This window comes from Thyridium curvatum, assembly GCF_004353045.1.
Source record: "Thyridium curvatum strain D216 chromosome Unknown NODE_18_length_519074_cov_76.432364, whole genome shotgun sequence".
NCBI lineage: Eukaryota > Fungi > Ascomycota > Sordariomycetes > Thyridiales > Thyridiaceae > Thyridium > Thyridium curvatum.
Window position 1 is genome coordinate 152,610 of NW_022156773.1, and position 18,292 is coordinate 170,901.

Consider the following 18,292-nt stretch of genomic DNA (forward strand, 5'->3'; position numbering starts at 1 on the left):
TGATGACAGGGTACTAACCAGAAACGTCATTGGCCTATGGGTTTCCGTGACTGGACATAACATTCATGCGAAAAGGATACTTCTATGCTTACCCTCTGTTTTCATTTCGACACCTTAGCAGCAGTTTTTGAATTTTACTTCATACCAAGCGTCCTGATAGTACCATGACATCACAGACCCCCACGAGCAGGGGAACATCTAGGAATATGCTCTCAATCCTGATCATCCCCGCTGCGTCCGCGCTTCCCTCGATTTACACCAAGGTTGTTTCAGAAGTTGCAGCGCATGGTTATGATATCAAGGCCCTGCACATCCCCAGTGTCGGCCTCCCCGGTGGCCCTAGGCTGGGTGACCCTCCAAGCATGTATGATGACGCAGCGTTCATAGCATCCCACATCGCGGAACTCGCAGACGCAGGGAGGGATGTTCTACTCGTCACGCATTCGTACGGAGGTACACCAGCAACCGAGTCTGTCAAAGGACTAAGTAAGATAGAGAGAACCAAGAACGGTTTACCAGGCGGGGTTATAGGTCTTGCGTACATGACCTCGCTGGTACCAGAAGTGGGCAAGCCTGCCTCAACCAAGTCGCTGAGTCCTCTCATGGAAACTGACGTTTGTTGCCTCAACCCAACACTGGACTTTCTCATCACTAATGCAGACTAGGAAGACGGCTGGTTCTACTATCCAGACAACAAACTAGTTGCAAACATAGTCTTCTCGGATCTTCCGCAGGAACAAGGCGAAGCGCTTGCCACGCAATTGGTTCCCCATTCAGAAGCTAGCTTTCGCTCTCCGTTGACCTATGCCGGCTACAACGATGTGCCAGTGTGGTACTTGGTTGCTGAAGGCGATAAATCCATCTCCCCGGAAACTCAACGATCACAGATCTCCATGATTGAGCAAACAAGCGAGAACAAGGTTGACGTTGCAGTAACCGGCGCCGGTCATGTCCCGCCAGTCACTGCGCCGAAAGATGTCAGCGACTGGATTCTTGCTGTGGTGTCGAAACTGGGCGAGGGGCAGGCAGAAACAACTTGAGTGTCATAGTTCAACAACGAGAGTTGACAAGAGGGTAGAGCGAGATGTTTTAGAATAGTTGCTCCTAATCGACAGATCGTTAAAATAGCTCAAAGTTGATCAAATAAAGAGATAAGCTTGTCTGGCACTCTAGATCAGGGGGCAGCTCGTGGCATCATTACAAGGATGCTGGACCTCAGTCCAGCCACTCGTATCGACCGACCTCCAAGCGGCCAAGAAATGAATTCAGGTTACTAGCGCCTCTACTGACGACAAAGAAATGTTAAAGATCTGAAATTGGATCCTTCTGTTCTTTTAGGTGTCCCTTAAGCCTCTGCGTGCTGTTCAGGGGATTGCAGGTTCAGATAATCTTCGTCAGGGCTTGGCCAAGTATCACTCTCAACCCGCTCTACCGACTTATCGTCAATACATCGACAATCCCAGCCGCTGGTAAGATGTAACAATTTCTGTTCTGTGAGTATCACTAATAACAAGTCTCAGGTTTTGGCGCCTAAAGAGATACCGGGCTTAATTTCTCTGACTTCAACTCCTTGTTAATTCTGTCATTACATCCATCAGGATCTGTACAGCCGCCTCGGAGATCTCTGCGACTGGGTCAGTGTGCTAGTCACTGAAGGAAATTCAAGCATCACTTACGATAGTGGATCACCAGGCGGTCTCTATTCAACGTAATGCCTTTCTCCTTGCCCTTGGCAATAACGTCCGCAAGTCCAAACTGTTGCCCTGTAAAGTCCAGCCAGACCATGTTGGTTTCCGTCGGGTACAGCAGGTTCGCGCCGCAAGCCTCCCAGTGTCGACCTATCCTAGACGCAACCTCGTGCGTCTTGGCTAGCTTCTTCCCTTCAAACGTGTCGCGAACCGCGACAAATGCAGCCTCTGTCAACAGCCCGGGTTGTCTGATGCCCCCGCCGATGCTCTGCCTGACCCACCGCGCATGGCGGATGGTAGCCTTGTTGCCCAGCACGATTGCGCCAGCGGGTGCGCCGAGGCCCTTGCTGAAGCACATGGTCACCGTGTCGAAGAGCGAAGCGTAGTCCGCGAGCGAGCTGCCAGTCGCGGTCACAGCCTCCCACAGCCGCGCGCCGTCGAGGTGGACCTTGATCTCGTTGGCGTGTGCAAACTCGCAGATGCGGCGGGTCTCGGCAAGTGGCATGACCATCCCGCGCAGCGTGTTCTCCAGCGCAATGACGCGTGTCGGGACCGCGTGCACCTTCTCGCCGTGCCCGAGCTTGACGTGCGGCAGGATGTCCTCGAGGGTGAGGTACTTGCCGTTGGACGGCCGGACGGGCTGCGGGACGGCACCCGAGAAGGCGAAGACGCCGCCTGTCTCGTTGTTCAGGAAGTGCGCGCGCTCATCGCAGATGATGCTGTAGGGCGGCTGGGTGAGGAGGGTGCGCAGGGAGACAAGGTTGCCCATGGTACCGGAGACGACCCATAGGCCGGCCTCGTGGCCAGCCATGGCGGCGACGTGCTCCTCGAGCTTCTTTGTGCTCGGGTCGGAGTCCTGGATGCCATCGAGAAGGCTGGCGTAAGTAATGGCCTCGAGCATGGCCGGGGTTGGGCTCGTGCGGACGTCACCTGGCAGGTTAGTACAGGGCTGGCAACCTTCTGTGAATGTATGGGCTGTTGGGCTTACTCCGGAAATCGTAGGCTGCGCCGCCCGGACTGAGCCACTCGTTGTGCCGAGACTCAGCACTGGCCAAGGGTTGTCCGCCAGCATTCGGGACTTGGGAAGCCATCATGGGGCTTGATCACTGGCAAGACTCGTTTGTTGTCGGAAAGTTACAGGATAGATAGGTTCTGAGTCTCACTTGTGAGTCTGCTAGGTTGCGTGACTGAGTCTAGCTTTAGTGACCTGAGCTTTTGCTTGTGATGGCTGAAAAGCGGAGGTGGCGGTCCGTCAGGAACAGAGGTGGGGCAACCGGACCTTCCATGATCTGTACATGGATCCGCGCTGTCATCAACTTGATGCTGTAGAAAATAACGGGAGAGCCCCCGGATTCCATGGAACTTCCACCGGGGTCAGAAGTTCAATTGGTGGACAGCGAGGGGCATTCGAAGATGCCTCACATGCAACGGTAACAGTTCCGAAGCATCGACTCATCTGTCCAGCACTTGACAAACGTACTTAACATGTCAAATACGGTGAATATCCTCACTGTGTGATGCCTTTTATGGATGTACATTGAGACTACCTGGTTTTTAAGAAGTCTTGTTGTCGGTTCAAATGCCGTAACAATACCAGTCGTCCTCTTTGCTATATCAGTCCCCACGAAATCCTCTCGTTGGATCATCAGTCGTATTTCGGCTTTCAAGAGAATTCATGTCAAGTGGCTTGACGGACTCTCCCGCACGGTTCAGGCAGTCTGATCCAGCAGGATATAAAGATTTGCAATCCGTTCCGGGCTGGGGAGCGAACTTCGTTGCTTGGGGCATTATGCAGTCTACCCTGTCTAGTAGCTTATATCGAGTACGTGACACAACCATGGCTGGTAGGACAACATCAGAAAACTTGGGCTTAAGCTATACCGCATCCGAAGGACACATGAGTAGCCAGGCCGGTATTTCTTGTATTCACCTTCATGTTTCTTACCATTGGCCCACAAGAGGCTATTGTTGCTCAGTGTTGATGCTTGAAATCAGTGAGTAGTTGGAGTTCTCACTAACAATTTTTACGGCGCTAGGAGTGCTCCGGCTTCTATCATCACCACCGGACCGCGTAAATGTGGGCGGTAGGGTTTACTAAATGCCTATTGGACCAAGCAAATTTTTAGGTAACAAAATGCGGGGAAAGGATGATAACTACACTGCTTGTCGCGTGGTGATGCACCGAAATTCTCCGCCTCTGGCCTCGGCCTTCTCCAAAAAACCGCTCCCCTTCTGAGGCAACCCCGGACTTCGACTCTACGTAACCCACGTGCCGGGATCCGACGCCGACGATCAATTGAAGCTGGCTCTCCTCCTTCTTTCTCTGCACGTCTATCCCTGCTTCGCCGCCCAGCGGTATCGTCGGAGGGGGCCTCGGCTCATCCTCCCTCTCTCCGTCACCGGCCATGGACGGCAAGAAACGCATCTCGTATGGCGCAACCCAGCCCCATCGTGGATATCTTGCGTTGGCTAACACGTTATCTGTCTCAGCTGTCGACGCTGCCAACTTCGTAAAGTACGTCTTAATCCAAGGACCGTGAAGTGGAGCGTTGCATTGCTAATCATCCATAGTTGAAATGTACGCGGGTGCATCCCTGCGCCAACTGCGTCAGCAGCAGCAGCGAGTGCTCATTCCGGGACGATGACACTCGCCGTCGACCCGTCAACCGTGCATATGTTGCAGCCCTCGAGGAACGGCTGGCCTCATACGAGGCTACCATCCGCTCCCTGCAGCAACAATCACCGTCCAACCCCCCATCCCAGAGCTCAACCAGTCTGCTGGCCCAGACACCCGGGACGTCCGTGCCTGTTGCAGGAACCGCTGTACCAGACCTGATATTTGACTACAGCGGCTCCTCTAGAGTATCAACTCTGACCCTGCAACCAAGTCCGCAAGGTTCGTGCATCAGTGACTTCGGGAGTGCCAAGTTAGCGAGCTCACAACGGATCAGGCCACCGGTCTTTTTACGGCCCAACTAGTATATACCAAAAGGGCTGTGTCACAGATGGCAACAACAACGACGGCAATCGCAGAGATCAGCCACCCCCGACGATCAATGCCTATCAGGATATCTACCTCTCAGGGATCTTCAAGCTCGAGGACCTTGTACTCAACGACTCTCTGTCCATGTTCTTTCGGCATCTGAATGCCGAGTGTCCCTTCATCGATGAGACGGCTCTCGTGCAGGACTTCACCCGTAACAAGCACATGGGCAAGTTCTGGTCATACCCGCTCCTGTATGCTATCTGTCTGCTAGGCGCAAGGATATCACGCGACCCTCAGGTGTCAGCCACTGTCGACCCGCTCAAGCGATGCGTCCACAAACTCCTGAGCTTCAAGCGACTCCAAAGTCCGCATATCACCATCGTCCAGGCCTTTTTCTGTCTTGCATTGTTTGAATTTGGCGCCGGCAACAATAGCAAGGGATGGCTCCTCTCAGGTGCGTATAGTCGCTCATGGGTCAAGAACTCAACTGACCATTTCAGGAATGGCTGTCCGTATGCTCCAGGACATGGGACTTCATCAAGACCCACGATTCCTGGTTCAGGACGACTCAAGCATCAGCCTCGCCCAGGACTCACAGATGCGGAGAAAGGTCTTTTGGGGCTGCTATGTGACCGACAAGTAAGTATCATATATCGCCGTAGAATCGCCGTCCTTTGCTAACAGCGCGCAGGGTCATCAGCTTGTATTTCGGCCGTCCTGTGCATCTGCGGCACGACGATGCGGCCGTAGACTTCTTGGACCCAGAGGTCTGTCAGTATGTTTCCCTCCGCAGCTCTCTGTGTAGTGAGATCCAAAACTAACATCTATCTAAGAGCTGAGGCTGAGAGGGGTCCTGAACTCGCAGAAGTGGACTCGCCTCTATATACCCTATTAGACAACTCGATCCCTTCATCGATCTTGCTAATCCATCTAGCGGATCTAAGCAGAATCATCGAGTCGATGATGGCAGATGTTTTTTCTACTCGACTGATCAAGCTGCCAAGGAAGGACCTAGTTACTCACAGAGTGGCAAAGCTTGAGGAGCTGAATCTTCGACTTTTCCAATGGCACACAGCCCTGCCCGAGACATTCGCTTGGAACCAATGGACACCCACCACTCAGACTTTGCCGCCTCAGCTGACGATTCTTCAGTAAGATGAAACCCTTTCCTCGTTGATCAACAGTCTTTCCATAGCTTACTGACAACTGTCATGACGCAGCGCATTGTATCATAGCTGTATTATATCGTTGAATCGGCACTTCATCCGGCCAACTCCCGGGTTTGCGCGCAAGACTCAGTCTCGAGACATCTGCATCAGTTCTGCTGACAGTATCATGGCCATCACTCGGCACTACCGAGCTCAGCATTCCCTCGCAACCGCACCCTTGGTCTTGGTTTACAGCCTTGCCATGGCAGCGACGGCGGTCACGTTTGCCCTTGACAGTTCCGTGTCGCCCCATGATCAGTCAGCAGAACTCGCGCAGCACATGAACTTTCTTGTGAAGACACTCAACGAGTGCTCCAAGACATATGAGGTGGCTTCCCACATAAGCGAGAGGCTAAAACGGGGACCGCAGAAGAAGAAGAATGCACAGCGGGAGGAGGAAGATGAAGAAGAGGGGGGAGAAGAGGGTGGAGAAGAAGAGGAGATTACTCCATCCTCACAAGATGCAGATGCGGATGTCCACGACTGCTTGCAGCCAGCGCAAGTATTACCAGAAACCGTCATTCCCGAAGAAACGCTCCAAGTGCCCGGTGCGGAAGCGTGGGGTACTTCGTGGTGGAACGACGGCGTAATGGGATTCGCGCAACCTGACAACATGGAAGGCCAGCTGGATGTTTTGTTGACCTCGGGAGACCAGGAAGGAGACATGATGGCCAACTTTAACTGGAGCAATATGATGATTTAGAATAATCCAATGCAGTAGTAATTGATCATGAGCAGCGGAGCATTGGCACCACATTGAGTCCATTCCATTCCATCCCCTCTGCAAACCGAGATTGACGCCAGGGAACGACTCTCAAAAGATCTGAGGCTGACATAATTAACTCGGCAAGGGACATAGATACCTTGGTTACAGTAGACTAACCCAAGTAGGAAGGAATACCTAGGTCAAACTACACACTTCGCAGAGATGCAATTTGGAGGCATAGTTACCCCAGAGCCAGGGAAAAGAAATTTCTTCAGCAAAGAAGAGCCGATCCGATCTAGCCGGTGGTCCCCTCAAATTGAACGAGGATAGTCCACTACATCCCCTTTCTCCCATGCGGTACATTTCCAGGTCCTTCCGAAGAAGGCAAACTACTCCGAGGTAATGTCTATCCCCAGATCTTAACAAAATGTAGAGGTGACCACGGCAGATTGTGTGGAGCTGCGGGACTCTCCGTGCCCGGCTTGGCATAAAAGCCTTGATTATTTCCTCATTTCCACTGAAGGAGCCAACTAAGCATATCTGTCTGTACTGTTCGACAAACATGACTATCAAACTGACTATCAAACTAGCTCTGGCTGCGTTCGCAGCACTCCAACCCCTCGGGACTCTCGGATTCTACCGCCCCGCTGGAGAGGTCGGTCTTCTAAGCACGAGCCAAACCGTCAGTATCTACTCATTGCCCCTATTTCATCCAAACGATGCCCTGACAGTTCACCAGAAACAAGGGCCGTTACCAGATGTGAACCTCACAAGCTCTATGCTTGCGGGCACTGGCAACCCCATGAACAGTGTCCTGTACACTTCGTACCTCACAGCTGAGAATGGCCATGAATACTTTGCTATTGCTTGCCACTGTACACAAGGTCCGACTCACTTGTACACCTATGTCTCGCTACTGGACATCACAACATCCCAATACTATGGGGTCAATAACTTCATCGAGGGTATCATGCCTAACGAAACCTTCAACCTCCAAGGCGGTGATCTGGCTTTCTCATCCTCGAGCTCCGATATAGTCTCCAACATGCAAGTTACCAGTACAGTACCAAATGCTGGATTCAATCTATCCGTACAAGCCCAGGGCCCTGGCCTCTACTACGCCGGCTCTGGCATATTCTACTGGGGCGGCGGAACGAACCATCAGTGGGCCAGTCCCCTCTCTCGCGTTAGTGGAACCATCACTGTCAACAATGCAGAAGTGAGCATCATCCCGGATAAGTCAGTGACATGGATGGACCGACAATGGGGTACCGGAGTCGCGTACAACGGATGGAACTGGTTCAATGTTATCCTGGAAAACGGGATGACTATGGGTGTTTGGCATTCAAAGCCGATCAATGGAACGACCTCATTCGATTCATTTGCGACAGTACAGTTTCCTGATGGTCATCAAGAGGTCCACCAACTCGACAATGACATCCATGATGCCAACCCATGGACTTCAGACGTGACGAATCTTACATACTACACCGAATTCGAATTGAACATCCCAACGCTGGAGGCTGTTATACGTGCGACCGTTCCGGTAAAGGGAGCTGGGGAGATGACGGTGCAAGGTGAACCGATACCGTCCCGGACCTTATTCGAGGGATTTACCGTGTACTCGGCGAACATACGTGGGAAGTGTGTTAAAGGCTATGGCCTAACCGAGCGGCTATTTCAGATCGCCTAACATCTGTCAAATGTGCTCCTCAGTGCACAGCGGAGCAGTCGACCACAATCAGACAGATGTGCATGGATATATACAGAGAAGAAAGCAGGTACCTCGCCCACTGCTCAGCATTCCTTTCGTAAGCTTAATTAAAGCGGTTTGGGATTTTGTTTTTCGACCTTCTGAGGCTCACATATCAATCACGACACATCTACATGATAACTCATCTAGACCTGAAATCTCAACGACACTATTTGGGAACTCTACGGCCCGCAGCATGTGTAGACACAGTTTGGATATTTTGGAACGATTGAATTAGGGTAATTATCCTATAGAAGTCTACCTTGAGCTTCCAAATTGCATCCCAGCAGTGAATCGAGAGGAATCTGATGTTCAGGACCAGTTTGCCAACACCCTCATACTTTGGCTCGTAGGCGAGTTAATTCCATGGCCATCATTGACTCTGGGTATCTATGAGACCGCTCCCTAGTATACAACACACCTCAATGTAACCTTTGACCCCCCCTTAATGTTACTTATACATATAGACGACCTAAGGAATCGAAACATTCAAGCTGACCTTACACCCTGTACGCAACGCAGCTTTTCATCTCAAATATCTTATTCCAAACAACTAATGGAAATTGCAAAATCAGAGGTCGTTAATGTATCAGAATCGCCCTCGCAGTTGATTAGCTCATCATATGATAGCACATCGAATGGCTCCATGAAGAGTTGAGCTTCGTTCGGATCAATCAGGCTGGGGAACCGGCCATCGCCCTCACTCGACTTTGTCACCTCAGGAAAGCTCGACAGTAGCTCCTGTGCAATAGTCTCTTCGTCTTGGTTGGAAGGATTTTCATCTTCGGTAATAAGAATATCTTCAAGGCACACGTGTCCGCGGAGTTGACTCTGCGAGCAATTTTTTCCTTTCGGCTGAGAATATCTTTTCGGAGAATTGGAGGGTGGCATAGCGAGCAGTTCGAAATCGCAGGAGTCTCGACTGACTGGTTTTCGTGGCCTTCTATCCGCGCATGGCCAATACAAGGCGAGCTCTCGCACAGGGCCTGCCTCAGGCCTCAAAACTCCTCTAAGGCTAACAGGGAAGTCCCTATCCTCGGGGATTCTGAATTGACTTAGGCTTAGGACAACAGTCAAGGTCAGGACGAGACAGAAGGTCGGCTCCTTAGCCGAGAGATCAGTCCAGCTAGCCACTGAGCTTCTCGGAACGAGAGATAATTGAGGCTGGGCAAGGTCGACCACATAGTGCAGAGTAAAGCTTATCCACTCAACACCATCGTAGCGCAATCGATATTCTTTGATGGTATTGATAAGCACCTGAAGGCGGTGGTGCCTTGATTTGATGTCGGCATTGAGATTCTCAGAATAGAGAAATTTGGCATCAAGGAGGTGAAAGAGCAGTGGGATGGATATCAATGCCAACCTGCATTGATTAGCTTGATTGCGGACACGGCCCTGGCTGTCTACTTACGCGCTAATCGGTAGATAACGAGTAAGGTCCAGTTGAGTGAGCTCCTCGCAGCATTCTACTATGCCTAATGCTGCTTCTTGTATCTCGTGACCCCGTTCGGAGTTCCGAGGCAAACCTTGAGTGGGTGTCTGAGGTTGAGAGTAGTTGAGAAGTGCTTCTTGGCGGCTCAGGAGTGATATGCAAGCACTGCAGTCCTCAATCATCAGCAATGTACCGGCTAATCCCGAGATATAATGAAGGGTTTGAGGCCACGTACTAGTAGAAGATATACATATGGTTCGTATGAACAATCGTGGAGTGGTGGCGGAGCCCACAGTTGGCCGTATCAATCTCAATCTTGGTTTGCACGAACCAGTCTCGCAAGGAGACTCTGCATTCCATCAAAGTGCTTTCGTTTTGATCCTGGAGATCGGTATGGTCATATGACGGCCCTAAATGTAAAAGTTTAGGTAGGATGTTGCACAGGTGCATGACCCTCATAAAGATGAGAACCATTGACCGCTGCGTTTTGGAGTCGATAACTTCAGATTGGCCAATATCGCCGTCAAAGTCTGATATGGAGAGTATTGGCTGTGAGTTGGCGATCAGGGGAGTTCGCCTCAAGCCTACCGACAAGACGCGGTCGCGGACCACACAACACCACCAGAGTCTCCTGAGCATTCGATACTCGTGCTCCGGTCGAGAATCAGCCGTGACTACGCTCACAGGTGGTTCCCAGGCGAGGTGGGCATGCGCAGCCCGAGCGTGTTGGATCGCAATCTGATGCCATATGGCATTCGGCTGTACCGGGGTCGGGTCGGAAGTGCACCATAACGACATCAGCACTGCAGCCTGAGCGACCACAATGGATGCTTTCTCAGTAGAAAAGTCATAAAGCAGCTTATGGAGGTCAGTTATAGTAGGCGGTTTAGGCAAGATGGGGAAGGCACTTGTCATACCTTTGACTTGTGGTAAAATGCTGCCCTCGCTGAACGAATGCCAGCGTATCCCATAGACTTGATTACCAGTAGTGGCAAGTACTTGATAGTTATCTAGTCAGATACCAAAATGGATCAAGAGCAACTAAAGACTGCCAACTTACACTGGAAGACGCAAAGATCATGGCCTGGAACAATAAAAGGGGGATCTTGCCACCGGCGCCTGCCGGCTTATCTTGGCGATATGTGTTCCAAAATTCACCCTCATCGATCAAGGGGTAGATTGGATGTACGTGCAAGAAATAATGACGTAGGAACTCATCTAGCACTGGTTTCGCAGGGATAGAAAACGCTCCTTTGAGCTTGAGAAATGCAACATCTTCTGAAGAGAGATCCGCCAAGCTGCCGATAGTGAGGAACGGATACGACGAGTAGGGGACCATTACAGGGTCAGGAACCAATCTGTAGCCGCCGACCCCTTGACGGTGTAGTAAAATTGAGACCTCTTCGCCAGTTGGGGAGGTGCCGGAGCCATCATGTAGTGTAGAGTAATTGGGACACGAGGGAGCAGGCAGTGTCTCTTGACCAGAGGTACCATCTGATGTTAAGAAAGAAACCTGCCGCGGAGTGATTTCATGACCAGTGTCTGCTTCTATAACACTTGATGGAGATGGCTGCCGAATGGTTTGGCCATGGTTGTGGTTGCCTCTTGAAGCTGATGGTGTGTCCGCTGCCATCTCTAGCTCGTCGTCGAATAGCTCCATCGACAACCCCCAAACCGGTGGTTCGGACTCGCACTCTTCTCTCGACGGGAGGACATAGCTGTCAAACATGTGCTGTATGCCTTCGCTGGTGGGGAGTGGCCTGGAGCATCCAGTTGTTAGCTTGATCTTTCCTTCTGACCTGCCTTTTGCTTGACAGTACTCACCTCCTGGACGCTCTGTCTTTGACTTCGCAGCTTTTGCAGTCAAGCTGGCAGTTTGTGCATGGTACACCCCTCATTGTCACGTCACACCGAACTTTCCGATGTCGACATCCAATGCAGGCCTTCCTGGAACGTCGGCGACCCTTGACTAAAATCGCGCTGCGGCCTTTGGGCGGCGCTCCAGCGGCGGAATGTACCGTTTCTGCACATGTAGGAGAAAGACGCGAAGCCATGAGGACGGTAATAGAGTAGTGGCAGAACTACCAAGCATAACGGTGCTGGGAATAGACAAGTTGAGGTTGTATGCGTGCGGTATGGAAGATGTGTGTTTGAATGGTCCTGGACCAGTGAGCAGCCCCTGCCAGAGAGGGAAAGACGGCACTGGGAACAGATGAATAGTAAGAAAATGCTAGATGCGGCTCAACCAGGAGGCTTGATCTCGGATTACGAAGATTGAGTCCCCAGTGGATACTCGATATCCGTAATCCCCAGCCGTGCGTTTGTTCAGACGAGATGAGTGCCGCCCGGGTCCTCCGTACTCTGGAGACACTGACGAGCTACCCCACGAAATGCCCTCGGTATAAGGTTCCTGTTCTGGAATAGTGCTTCGACCAACCCCGCACTCCGTGTTCATGGGGCTCCCGGCGTTCCGGGGACTTACACCTAAGCCCCATCTTGGAGGTTCGTCCACAGGCACTAACAAACTAGCCTACCACGTGTCTACGACCGGGTAGGTGGTGACGAAGGCCAATATTCCAGATGGAGTCGTTTCCTACGCCAGACTGAGTTCAATGTGATCTGTAGTCAATCTCGGCGCCAGGTATAGTTGCCTAAATGGTCCAAACCCAACGGAGATGGAGATGCTGTGTCGAATTCTGCTAAGGTTTCGCCCCTTGTATTGCGGTCTGTGCATACGATCGTCACCCGGGCAATCCGTCCAACAAGTACCTGGTTGCTTTTACGCTCCGTTGAGTTTCTGAAGGTTATCTTTTCTTGATTGTGTAGCTGTGTCCTCTGCGATCGTATAGATTGGGAGGAGTATCAGAAGTAGCTGTGCAACGGAGATACCGTCTCAAGCAACTTGACTCAATGCTTTGGTGCAGTCGATGCGGATTTTGTCAAGCTCAAAAGCTTTACCTCAATTCCATGTTTCCGTCCACCGTGGTGTAACGAGGTGGGCACAGGGTGTACTGCGTCTACTGTTTGTTATTCATAGCGTTAATGAACGATCAAGTCGCGCGTACGTTCGCGGTAGGCATACCGAGGGGTGTCGGTACAAGTGTGGGGCCCTGGGATATTATTATGGCATCGGATGGAAGAAATACATAAACTTAGAAGTCGCGCCCACGGTGAGAGTCGAATCATCTTCGTTGGAAAGATCTTGCTCATTAAACAGATGGACCAATTTAAATTCCTCATACTCTCGATAGAAGACGGTGTTGGCATTATCCAACTGAACCACCCGGAGAAAAGAAATGCCCTTGGCTGGGAACTCCATGACGAGATCATCCGCGCTCTCGCGCTTTGGGTCGAAGACGACAAGGTCGCCGCTGTTCTTTTCGTGGGAAATGAAGAGTACTTCTGCTCTGGATGGGCTCTCGACATCCTCAAAGGAACCGACAAAGGGGGGAACGAGCGAACCAAGTTCGTCGATCTGGCTTATAAGCTGATGATCACCATCTACGACTATCGGAAGCCCACCGTTGCTGCAGTGGCTGGTACCGCCCCAGGCTATGGCATGGACCTTGCCAATATGTGCGACGTGACAGTGGCCTCGGAGAACGCTCGGTTCGGCTCTACACAAGTCAAGTACGCCATGAACGGCTTTTATTTTGGCATGGTGCGAAAGATTGGCCCGCAGAAGGCTCGACGCATGCTATTTACAGGCGACCCAATCTCCGCACAGGAGGCTTATCGCGTTGGCTTGGTCGACGAATTGGCACCTGTTGGAAAGGTCCGCGACACTGCGCTTCGACTCGCTAAACACATTGCTGAAGCCGGACCGGAGATGACGACCGTGCTTAAGGAGGTGGCGCTGAGGGCTAATAACATGGACCACGTCGGAGCTACTGCCTACGAGCTTCGGGTGACTGCTGATCTCGTCCAGCGAAGCCAATTCACCAGGATGATTCATGAGGGAGTTGAGAGAATGAAGAATAAGAAGAGTCGAGCCACTGAAAGGCTGAAGCTATGATCGTATCTTGCATGTAACTTGTCTATAAATTCGTTTCAAAAATGAATGATTGTTTATCCAGCGCGAAACCTGCACCGTCGTGTCTCGAGAGAACAAAAGTGGCAAAATGGGCCGAGGCAATTCTGGGGGCGTGTGAGAGCTCCATTTCCCAAGGGACACTCCTCAGTATTGCACAAAAGCGTAACCGATTCCATGATTGTCAAAGTTCGAGTGTCTCTAGCCAGCAGCTTTTCTCGTCAAAGATTCCAACTCGCTGCCCTGCACACACCTCTGCCCCCCCAATGGGTCCTCCAGCAATCCAGTATTTTTCGGTTTCCAAGCCGCGGGAGTATGTTGCACATGTCGAAATCAATCGCCCTGAAAAACTCAACGCTTTTATCGATGCGTAAGGAAGCACTGCCCGCTCACGACCGCGATTTTAACTGACATATTTCCCTTTTCGAAATTTTAGCATGTGGCTTGAGATGAAAGCAGTCTTCAGCCAGCTCTCAGGTGACCCCTCGGTGCGTGCAATTGTCTTCTCTGGTGCTGGGGAGAAAGCCTTCTCGACAGGTCTTGATCTTAAAGCTGCATCTCAAGAGGGTTCCATGTTCATCCCTAGACCGCAAGACATTCCGGATGCCGCCAGACATGGGTTCGCGGTTCGCAAGTGGATCATTAATATCCAAGATTGTGTCTCCAGCATCGAACGCTGCGAGAAGCGTAAGGTTTCCGCCAATCTTTAAGTCTCTGCCATTAAAACTAGGCTGACATGTGTTTGGTCCTGCTAGCGGTTATTTGTGTTCTTCATGGAACGTCCTTTGGGTTGGCTATCGACATCGCGACGTGTGCGGACTTGAGAATATGCGCCGCCGACACAATGTTCAGCGTGAAGGAGGTCGACGCTGGGCTGGCAAGCGATGTTGGTACCTTGGCGCGTCTGCCAAAACTTGTTGGCTCGTCTTCATGGATCAAGGATGTTTGCTTGACTGCAAGGGTGTTCGACGCGAAAGAGGCCTTACAGGTAGGGCTGGTAAGCAATATCCTTACGACAAAGGCCGAGGCGATACAAAAGGGACTCGAAATCGCCGAAACAATTGCCTGCAAAAGTCCAGTTGCCGTTCAGGGAACTAAAAATTTTCTGGACTGGTGCCGAGACCACGATATCACCTCTGGTGAGCAAACTCCAACCGCAGATTTCGCTCATCTCTGTTTTTGTGCTAACTGATGATCGCCTGAAAGGACTAACCTACATGACCGTCTGGAATTCTGGAGCCTTGAATACTCGTGATGTGCCTTTGGCATTGAGATCGCTGCTGAACAAGGAGAAGACTCCAAGATACGAGAAGCTGTAGAGTCGTCTTGACAGAAGTACTACATAACTATAACACTTTCACAGCAAACCTGTCCATCAATGCAATATTTCAATTTGTAAACAAAGGAATCACATTGCTACAGTTTTTCAGATGTTTACAGTTTTGAAGAAGCAGCTAGGGCTTTGATTTCCTCCTTGTAAAGCTTCAACAACTGCCTGACAGCCAAGTCGAGAAGGATGTCTTCTGAACCTCCAGGCACACGTGTCAGATACACCTCGCGCGAAATCACTATTTAGTCAGCATGGTTAACCGAGTTGAGAGGCAGATGATGTTTGACTTACTCTCAACTAGCTGACCTTGTCCAGTTTGCGTGACGCTATTTCCGCCAAGCAGCAACTGCGCCTGCTCCGCACACAGGGCGTACAGCTTCCCCGCCCTTACTTTGGCGAGGGCTGTTTGGCCTCCAAGCAGTCTGTCAGCTTCTTTCTTTGGCAGCGTATTCATCGCATATGTGATTTGCTCGATCCAGGACCATTGTGCCTCGAGGTCGGCTCCCGCTGTTGCGAGCCGATGTCGGACTATTGGCTGGTCGATCAAAGTCTTGCCAAATGCTTCCCGCTTCATGACGTAGTCGAAAGCAGTGCCGAGAAGCTTTCTGGACTGCATGGTTGCACTGATCGCGAGACTAAGTCTCTCGTGGTTGAAGTTGGTCAGGATATACTTGAAGCCTTGTCCCTCGGTGCCCAAGAGGTTGTTCGCATCAACGAGAACATCCTCGAAAGTAATATACGTTGTGCCTCCGATACCACCGCCAGATATTTCCATCTTGCGGCAGCTCACACCGGGGGTGTTTTTAAGAGGGATTACAAGCAGTGACAGTCCTGCAGCTCCGGGGCCTCCTGTTCTGACGCCAGTCGTCGCATAGTCGGCCCAGATGCCGGTCGAGATCCTACCCTAGGAAGTCAGATTAGAGTATGTTGGGAAGATCGAGGTACAGACCATTTCTTTGACCCATTGACTAGGTAATGTTTCCCGTCTGGCGTCTTGACAGCCGTGGTCTCAAGATTGGCAACATCAGAGCCCCCGCTTGGCTCGGTGATGGCGATGCAAGATCTTGTACGGCCGTTCAGCAAGTCGGGCAGAAGTCGATTCTGTAGCTCCTGGCTTCCAAAGTTATATATCGGTGGGACGCCAAAAGCAATCCCCGGAATGACGACAGAAGCTGGACCCCATAGTCCACAGTGGTACAGCTAGGTTGGTTTAGACGAGAAATATGTGAGAGCTCGCATTGGCGGTTAGCTCACCTCCGCAGTGTAAATAAGATAATGAAAATAGTCAAAGTCCCGAATTTTTAATCCTCCTGGCAGTTCTGTGATACCAGCTGCCTCGAGCTGCTTGACTGGCAGCGGGGCTGGAAGGCATGGCACAATGAACCCTGCTTTGGCAAAAGCCGAAAATAACCCAGAGGGCGCAGTGCCTTCCTGCTGCCATTGCAGTCCGTCTTTGAAGTACCCACTGATAAACGACCGGCAAGTCTCTTGCCATTTGCGATGAGACGCATTGTAGTATGGGGACGGGACACCGGTAAGCCAGGGAGCCTCTGAGAACGGGAGTGAAGCCATAGCCAAGAGAATATCGAATGTCTTGAGAATCCGTAAGTTAATAATCTAGGGGTTTCTTGAGGGGCTATTCGCTTTGGTAACGGTCCAGCTGGGGGTATCTGCTGGATCATTAATATTCATGGGGTTTCATAGGTGGTTGGTCTGGCTAACCTAATAATAGCTTCTCTTCCTCGGCCGGCCTTCCAAACCAGTTTCTCGTAGCCGCGGACTTCCAAGCCGTTATTAGTGCCAGCCCACACCCTCCCCATTCTTTTCTTGCCCGAGGCCCCCCTGCCATATTGGGAAGTCCATGTATGCGTCAGGTGACAAATTTGGCAACAACTTGCCATTAATAATGGCGCCTGAAAATGACCACGAATAAGACGCAAATAATTGTCTCAAATCCATCGCGGAGCTTCATTCGTCTGTGATTCATCACCTCGCAACTATGTCTGTGCCAGAGCATACATACCTCAGCCCCGTTTGGCGGGACGGGATATTCAGCAAGCCTTCCGGTTCTTTCGGTCAAGCAATGTCGTTCTGTGATACTAACTAGGCCCTGCCTTTGTAGAAGACCGTGTTGTTTTCATAACAGGTGGTTCAGGGAGTGTCTGCAGTATGCAGGCAAGGGCACTGGTTCGATTGGGAGCAAACGCTTGTATCGTCGGTCGAAGCGCCAAGGCCCAAGAAGTGGCCAAGCAGATTGCTACAGTCAGAGCTGGCGCCAAAGTTATGGGGATTGGGGGTTGTGATGTGAGAAAGGTACGCAGCCCTGTAGAGCGAGGACAAGCCACAGACTAGGAACTGAGAGAATGCCTTTCCCTCAGATCGAAAACCTACGAGCGGCCGCGGACAGATGCGCACATGAACTGGGAGGCATGGATTTTGTCATGTAGGCATATAATCCTTCTCATAGCTGGTCGAACAGTACTCACGCTTGTCATTTCTCTAGTGCAGGAGCCGCGGGTAACTTCGTTGCATCGATTGAAAACCTCAGCTCCAATGCTTTCAAGACGGTCATGGATATCGATGCGGTGGGTACGTTCAACACCATCAAGGCCACAATGCCTCACCTCTTGCGAAGTCGGAGCCCTCGGATTATCTATATGTCGGCAACATTCTACTTCACTGGGATGCCACTACAAGCTCACGCATCTGCGGCCAAGTCGAGTGTGGATTCTCTCATGGCAAGTGTAGCGCTTGAGTACGGGCCTCGGGGCGTGACCAGCAACGTGATTTCACCTGGTGGTATCACCGGAACCGAAGGCTTGAACCGTTTGGAGAGCGTTGATGAACATGAGCGCGTGCAGTACGCTAGACAGATCCCGTCTGGGCGACTCGGCACCGTTCGAGACGTCGCTGATGCAACCGTGTTCCTGCTCAGTGATGCTGGAAGCTATATTAATGGGCAGGTTCTGGCGGTGGATGGAGCTGCATGGCGGCGACAGGGGGCGATCGGCGTGGGCATAGATCAAAGCATGAAATATCCTGACTTCCTGCTCGACGGGCAAACCTCATCTGGTGTGAAGGAGTCGCGAGGAGGTGACCAGATAGATAAACCTAAGCTTTAATATCGATCAGCTTCTAAACTTATCTTCGGCCATCTCT

General features: G+C 51.4%; 9 protein-coding genes across 9 annotated transcripts; 6 read left to right on the plus strand and 3 right to left on the minus strand.

The window, feature by feature from the left end:
- Positions 1 to 164: 164 nt before the first annotated feature.
- On the plus strand, positions 165 to 1,040 carry E0L32_003936 (uncharacterized protein; the record flags this gene model as incomplete). The annotated part of the gene is made up of 2 exons (XM_031138290.1): positions 165 to 614; positions 666 to 1,040. 2 exons carry the CDS (start codon positions 165 to 167, stop codon positions 1,038 to 1,040), a joined length of 825 nt encoding a protein of 274 aa, XP_030997998.1.
- Positions 1,041 to 1,562: 522 nt separating this feature from the next.
- Positions 1,563 to 2,779, minus strand: E0L32_003937 (uncharacterized protein; the record flags this gene model as incomplete). Its single annotated transcript, XM_031138291.1, has 3 exons — positions 1,563 to 1,624; positions 1,677 to 2,618; positions 2,677 to 2,779. The coding sequence occupies 3 exons, from the start codon at positions 2,777 to 2,779 to the stop codon at positions 1,563 to 1,565; spliced, it is 1,107 nt and encodes a 368-aa protein (XP_030997999.1).
- Positions 2,780 to 4,093: 1,314 nt separating this feature from the next.
- On the plus strand, positions 4,094 to 6,585 carry E0L32_003938 (uncharacterized protein; the record flags this gene model as incomplete). The annotated part of the gene is made up of 7 exons (XM_031138292.1): positions 4,094 to 4,203; positions 4,301 to 4,584; positions 4,640 to 5,128; positions 5,175 to 5,313; positions 5,366 to 5,449; positions 5,508 to 5,825; positions 5,895 to 6,585. The coding sequence occupies 7 exons, from the start codon at positions 4,094 to 4,096 to the stop codon at positions 6,583 to 6,585; spliced, it is 2,115 nt and encodes a 704-aa protein (XP_030998000.1).
- Positions 6,586 to 7,150: 565 nt separating this feature from the next.
- On the plus strand, positions 7,151 to 8,281 carry E0L32_003939 (uncharacterized protein; the record flags this gene model as incomplete). Its single annotated transcript, XM_031138294.1, has 1 exon — positions 7,151 to 8,281. One exon carries the CDS (start codon positions 7,151 to 7,153, stop codon positions 8,279 to 8,281), a length of 1,131 nt encoding a protein of 376 aa, XP_030998001.1.
- Positions 8,282 to 8,881: 600 nt separating this feature from the next.
- On the minus strand, positions 8,882 to 11,827 carry E0L32_003940 (uncharacterized protein; the record flags this gene model as incomplete). The annotated part of the gene is made up of 6 exons (XM_031138295.1): positions 8,882 to 9,704; positions 9,753 to 9,938; positions 10,009 to 10,631; positions 10,691 to 10,771; positions 10,834 to 11,533; positions 11,598 to 11,827. 6 exons carry the CDS (start codon positions 11,825 to 11,827, stop codon positions 8,882 to 8,884), a joined length of 2,643 nt encoding a protein of 880 aa, XP_030998002.1.
- A 1,163-nt stretch (positions 11,828 to 12,990) lies between these two features.
- On the plus strand, positions 12,991 to 13,788 carry E0L32_003941 (uncharacterized protein; the record flags this gene model as incomplete). The annotated part of the gene is made up of 1 exon (XM_031138296.1): positions 12,991 to 13,788. One exon carries the CDS (start codon positions 12,991 to 12,993, stop codon positions 13,786 to 13,788), a length of 798 nt encoding a protein of 265 aa, XP_030998003.1.
- A 281-nt stretch (positions 13,789 to 14,069) lies between these two features.
- E0L32_003942 (uncharacterized protein) lies at positions 14,070 to 14,513 on the plus strand (the record flags this gene model as incomplete). The annotated part of the gene is made up of 2 exons (XM_031138297.1): positions 14,070 to 14,173; positions 14,240 to 14,513. 2 exons carry the CDS (start codon positions 14,070 to 14,072, stop codon positions 14,511 to 14,513), a joined length of 378 nt encoding a protein of 125 aa, XP_030998004.1.
- Positions 14,514 to 15,237: 724 nt separating this feature from the next.
- E0L32_003943 (uncharacterized protein) lies at positions 15,238 to 16,705 on the minus strand (the record flags this gene model as incomplete). Its single annotated transcript, XM_031138298.1, has 4 exons — positions 15,238 to 15,371; positions 15,425 to 16,037; positions 16,103 to 16,333; positions 16,388 to 16,705. The coding sequence occupies 4 exons, from the start codon at positions 16,703 to 16,705 to the stop codon at positions 15,238 to 15,240; spliced, it is 1,296 nt and encodes a 431-aa protein (XP_030998005.1).
- A 791-nt stretch (positions 16,706 to 17,496) lies between these two features.
- On the plus strand, positions 17,497 to 18,255 carry E0L32_003944 (uncharacterized protein; the record flags this gene model as incomplete). Its single annotated transcript, XM_031138299.1, has 2 exons — positions 17,497 to 17,576; positions 17,637 to 18,255. The coding sequence occupies 2 exons, from the start codon at positions 17,497 to 17,499 to the stop codon at positions 18,253 to 18,255; spliced, it is 699 nt and encodes a 232-aa protein (XP_030998006.1).
- Between the last annotated feature and the right edge of the window lie 37 nt (positions 18,256 to 18,292).